This window comes from Erinaceus europaeus, chromosome 2 (assembly GCF_950295315.1).
Source record: "Erinaceus europaeus chromosome 2, mEriEur2.1, whole genome shotgun sequence".
Taxonomy (NCBI): domain Eukaryota; kingdom Metazoa; phylum Chordata; class Mammalia; order Eulipotyphla; family Erinaceidae; genus Erinaceus; species Erinaceus europaeus.
Genome location: NC_080163.1, coordinates 37,775,703 through 37,781,702, shown reverse-complemented (window position 1 = coordinate 37,781,702; position 6,000 = coordinate 37,775,703). Strand labels below are relative to the sequence as shown.

The following is a 6,000-nucleotide window of genomic DNA, read 5'->3' as shown; positions in this document are numbered from 1 at the left end:
CATTTGTAAAGAGAACAGTTTTAAAGTTATACTTCTAACAAAAGTTGTACTTTTTTTTTTTTAACTGTAGTGACTGTGTAATTCTAGATTGTGAGCTCACTGAGGGCAGGTACTGATTCGTTTTGCCCCTTTTGAATAATTAACCCACAATACATAATAAACATACTTTCAGCGAGTTTAAAACTACTAATTTTTATTCATTGTGTTTTATAATATAGTTAAACAACTTCATAAAGAAAGATAATCCTGGGGCAGGGCAGTAACGCACATAGTACGAAACACAAGGACCTGCCTAAGGATCCTGGTTGGAGCCCACCCCCAGCTCTGCCTCATAAGCGGTGAAGCAGGTCTACAGGTGTCTTTCTCTCTCCCTGTATCTTTCCTTCCCCTCTCAATTTCTCTCTGTCCTAGCCAATAAAATGGGAAAAAATGGCCACGAGGAGCACTGGATTTGTAGTGCAGGCACTGAGCCCCAGCGATAACCTTGGAAGGAAAGAAAGAAGACAGTCCCGAGTAACTAGATGATAAACAGAAACCATCACACCTCATCTCCCACTCCTCTCAATATGAACCTCAACAGTATAGAAACAACTGCAAGTAAGCAAATGCTTTTATTCTAGCTCACTCAAAAAGGGGGTGGCACTTTTTTCTTTTACCACTTTATTGGGAGGGTTAACGGTATACAGTACAGTTGGGGGGGCTTTTAATAAACTTCAGGTATAATTATGCGACGGGAAAGGACTCGTTGGACTAGAATTTGTTGAATAATAATACTTTTATTTAGGAGTGAGATGTTGCCATTTCTTTTTTAGTGATTATTATTTCTTTTTTAATGATTCTTTTTATTTTATTTTTTTAAATATTTATTTATTCCCTTTTGTTGCCCTTGTTGTTTTATTGTTGTACTTGTTGTTGATCTCGTTGCTGTTGGATAGGACAGAGAGAAATGGAGAGAGGAGGGGAAGACAAAGAAGGGCTCCCCACCTGCAGTCCTGTTTCACCGCTTGTGAAGCGATTCCCCTGCAGGTGGGGAGCCGGGGGCTCGAACTAGGATCCTCACACTGGTCCTTGTGCTTAGCGCCACCTGCACTTAAACCGCTGTGCTACCGCCCGACTCCCTTAATGATTTTTTTAAAACTTTATTAGAAGAGAGAAGAGAGAAATTGAGAAGGAAGATATAGAAATGGAGACACCTGCTGCCTCGCTTCACCACTCATGAAGCTTTCCCCCTGCAGGTGGGAACCAGGAGCTTGAACCTGGGTCCTTGCGCACTGTAATGTGTGTCCTTAACCAGGTACGCCACCACCTGGCCCGCCATTTCTACTTAAATCATTTTACAGGGGAAAATGAAATTTTGAGGGAAAGAGGGAACTCTCTGGGCATTTGTTCTTATTCGTTGATGGCTGCCACTCCTGCAGAATCACACGTCAATTAGATGATTCCTCCCCCGTTGTCTGTCAATCCGTGTATGGTAGAACCCTTTGCATTATTTGTTTTCCTGAGGAAGGAGTTTTAAAATGTGGTACGGTAGTTCTTAAGGAAGGCTGACACGAATTCTAAAATGTTTAAGACATATAGCATGTGTTCAAGAAATGTTCTTGATCTACAACCACCTTTTTCCCAATTTAAGGATGAATGTCGACAGCCAAAGTAGAACTCAGGCCTATAGAGTATTAACGTAATCAGGTATCTCAGAACAGTGTAGTTACACAAGACTCTCAAGTCTTTTTATCATTTCTCTCTCCACCTAATGGCACCAGCCACTGTTTGAGGACCCCAAACAAGCAGCAGATGTTCTCTTAAAGGATCCTTTGCATCATAGGTCAGATTAGTTTACCTCCTGGATTTCCTTCCCAGCAGGATTTGCAGTTGAGCAGCAGTCAGCATTCAGATCCTCCCCCTTTCAGCTCAAATCCAATCTCGGGAGTAGGCGCCATGTGATCTACTGCAACACACGCGCCCACCTCCACCCTCACCCCGCCCCTCATCCGTCAGTCCAACCACCTTCCACTGGATTGCGGGCGGAGAACTCAGTTTCCATTTCCCACAGTTTTAACTTCCGGTCCGGCGAGCCAGTGTTCCGGTCTTGCGCATTAGGCTCAGAGCGCTAGGAGAGCCTCACCGTTGCCATGGTTGCGGGCTAGGTGGCTGAAAAGGGTCGACCGTCAGTCCGCTGACCTGCTTGGGACTGTGTTGAGCCCAGCCGACGGGACTACAGAATGGGCTTTGGTTGTGGCGGCTGACTGGACAAGGTCGACTATGGGGCGAAGGGAGCGACACTGGTCCAGGGCCCTCAGACACCTAGTTTTATGAAAAAGGGCGGGACGGCGGCTTTCTAGGATCCCGGCGCTTAATCTATGGGCGACTCCAGCTGTGCGCACCTCTGCTACTGGGCCGAGGCCGGCTGGAAGCGGGGAGACCCCCACCCTTGATAGGGGACCTGGAGTGAGGGCATCTGTGTTGATGGAAATGACTGAGGCAGGAGTAGAATTCCTAAATTCTCTGAGGACTGGAGTCCCACAAAGGCATCTTATGGCAGAGATCCCAGAGACAAACAGGGTCTATGGAAGACGTTCCTATTTTTCAAAGTGTTTCTACATGCTCAGGTTCAAGTCCCCAGTCCCCACTTTCAGGAGAAAGAATGAGATGGGAGGGAGTGGGAGGAAGGCAGCCAGGAGGCACCGAGCCCCAGGCAGTGGCATTAATGGGGGACAAAAAAAAGTATTTATATATTTTAACAACAAAAATGACTTAGACTGAAATTTATGGTGGTTAGCAGGGGCAAGGATGGAGAGGTCTGAGGGAAAGACTGGTCAAATTGAAAGTGTGAGTGGCACTAGGACTTTGGTGGTGGGTGTGGTAAGTTAGGAAACTGATTTTAAAAAATAACTGGGGCTTGTGAAAATTCACTATCCAGCTTGAATACTTAAAAGTGTAAATATTTAATATTTTCTTTCTTTGAAGAAGTAGAAATCGGGCTTGAAAATGGAGATGTATGAAACCCTTGGAAAAGTGGGAGAGGGAAGCTATGGAACAGTCATGAAGTGTAAACATAAAGTCAGTGGTCAGATAGTGGCCATTAAAATATTTTATGAGAATCCAGAAAAATCTGTCAACAAAATTGCAACAAGAGAAATAAAGTTTCTAAAGGTTTGCTTCTTTTTGCTTTAATTACTCTCAAAGGAAAAATTATTATGAAATAAAAGTTACAGAAAGGATATTTTAGTTAACACATTTGAGCCATGTAATATAAAAGCATGGTAACTATCTTAACTATATTATGTAACCTTGTAGTGATACAAGTTAGATGTACTTACATACAATGTAACAAGAAAAATATACTGTGAATTAATTTAGAAATACCCAGGTGTAAATAATTCATATGAAAATGTTTGCATTGTTTGAGCCATTGTGGTAAATGCTAAAATTATAGGGAGGTAACAATAAATGCAACCTCTTCAGGAGGATCAGAAAAGCAGGGTGGGTGGACATATACAAATAAACAATAAAAAGTGGCTCATAATAAACTCCAGGTGGCTAAAGCAAAAGCCTGTTGGGTAGAGAAGGAGGAAACGGGACATGAATTAAGCCTTAGATAATGTGTAGAAATTAGGTAAGAGGAAGAAACTATTCTGTTCCAGGATAAGGCAGGCCAAGATGTAATACCAGATACCTGTTTTACTCCCAAATTCTCTTTTTTGCAAGTTGTCCAAGTGCTACCGTGATAGCATTATGGCAACAGCCAACATAATTGACTGCTTTGGGATACAACATTAGCCCTTCAACTAAGGACAACTACTGGCGTCCTATTCAGTCTTCCTATCTAAGGCAAAAGCGACTTGAGTCAAGTCTATGTGACTTCATAGGCATTATGAAAGATTAACCCAATGATAAGGGATCAGAGAAACCATGAAATCCCTAGAAATACCCCATTACCCTTTTCCAAATTGGTTACTTTTGTTTTCTTTCATTACTACACACTCTTCTACAGATAAGCTTGCTAATTCAACTATAAAAAAATGTATCATGTTTTTCCATTAGTCATGTCTTAAGTACTTTAATCTCTGTAATCTGTATGTAAACTGAAAAGATGAAACTGCCATTGCTATTAAAGAAGTATTTGCCCCCCATAAAATTACAGTCTTCTGGGCTGGAAACATAACCAAGGTACTGCTCCAGCCTTTTGTGTCTGAGGCCACAGAAATCCCAGGCTTCATCACCACCACCACCATATGCCAAAGATGAGGAGTTCTCTGGTCTCTCATTAAAATAAATACATACTTTTAAAAAATATATATTTATTTACAAGAAAGAGAGGATGAGAGACCCAGATCATTACTCTAGCATATGCATTACCAAGCATCAAACTCAGAATCTCATGTTTACAAGTCAGATACTTTGTTCACTACTCCACTTCCCAGGATGCTTAAATAATTTTTTTTCAAAGAAATGTGTAGTTTTTGGCCCAGGGAAATAGCATGACACTTATGCAAAGGATTGTCATGCTCCAAGGTCCCATGCTCAATCCACAGCACCACATAACTCATAGTTGAGCAGTGCTCTGATTTAAGGAAAAAAAAAAAAAAGATATACTCTTCTATTATTGAAAATCTAACCTTTAATATTTCACCATACAAAGAAATATTTTTGGAAAATTGAATAAGATTAAGTATTTGAGAATGTATTCAATAGCACAAGCAGTGCTGACATGATAGCTCACTCGAGAAAGTCCTTGCTTTGCCATGCTGGCAACTTATGTTCTAGGCCCTGACCCTCATAACACTGGGGGAAGCTTTGGTGCTGTGGTCTTTCTCTGGAAAAGTTAACCCAGAGCAGTGAAGGCCAGTGATTTCAAAAAAGAAACGTGCAAAAAAGTAAGCCTGATTTATTTTCATAGAAATAACCATTTTGGACATTTTGAAATTAGTTTTATTTTATTGTTAGCAACCTAAAAAAAGTATTTTGTTGGTTAGTAGAATATTAGACAATAAACAGAAATATACATAAAAATAATGGTATATTTGTATGATGTTTCTTTTTTTTTCTTATATACCACCAGAGTTATCACTGGGGCTTGGTGCATGCACAGTAAATTCACTGCTCTGGGTGGCCATTCCCCACACACTTTTTTTCTTTCTTTTTAAATTATTTTTTTATTTACTGGATAGAGACAGAGAGAAATCTAGAGAGAAGGGGAGATAGGGAGAGAGAAAGACCATTTGTGAAGCTTCCTCCCTGCAGGTGAGGACCAGGTGCTTGAACCTGGATCCTTACATGTGCTCTCAACCAGGTACTCCACCACCTGGCCCCTCTTTTTTGCTATCTTATTTGATAGGACAGAGAAATTGAAAGGGAAGCAGCTTATAGAGTTAGAGAAAGAAAGACACCTGAAGACTTGCCTCACTGCTTGTGAAGCTTCCCTCTTGCAGGTGGGGAGCAGGTACTTGAGCCCAGGTCCTTATGCATGGTAATATGTGGCTCAGCCAAGTGTACTACTGCCTGACCCCTATAAGATGTATCTGTGACTATAAATTAGTATTACACTGACCTGAGAAGTTTATAATTTATTTGTTTACTAGAACACTGCTAATCTGTGGTTTATGGTGGGCTGGGGGATTGAACCTGGGACTTTAGAGCCTCAGGCATGAGGATCTCATTGAATAACCAATATGTTATTCCAGCAACCTATAAATGTTTTGTTACTGTTTTAGAGTATGGTGACTTTATAACACCTCCCTGAAACTTGTTTTTTTACTTTAATCTTAGTTTTTTAGCAGAGCATGGCTCAGCTTTGGCTAATAGTAGCATGGAGAATTGAACCTGGTACCACTGTTGCCTCAGCCAGTGAAGTCCTTTGCATAACCATTACATCATCTCCTCCACTCTTTTTAGTCTCAAGAGTCTGGTTCTCAGAATCACTGATGTCTCTAAATTCACATCATAAACTTAGTGGCATTTAAATCCATACTCACTTGAAAATAAAAGGATCTTTTACATTTC

At 41.0% G+C, this 6,000-nt stretch overlaps 1 protein-coding gene across 2 annotated transcripts in view; it reads left to right on the top strand.

Annotated features, from left to right (window-relative positions):
• Window positions 1-2,119: 2,119 nt before the first annotated feature.
• CDKL3 (cyclin dependent kinase like 3) overlaps window positions 2,120-6,000 on the top strand; it is a 119,050-nt gene continuing 115,169 nt past the window's right edge. For both annotated transcript variants that reach the window (XM_060178112.1, XM_007519907.3), the window contains exons 1-2: window positions 2,120-2,252; window positions 2,965-3,150. In XM_060178112.1, coding sequence (XP_060034095.1) covers window positions 2,986-3,150 — 165 coding nt within the window. In that variant the 5' untranslated portion in view covers window positions 2,120-2,252; window positions 2,965-2,985. The remainder of the gene's footprint in view (window positions 2,253-2,964; window positions 3,151-6,000) is intronic.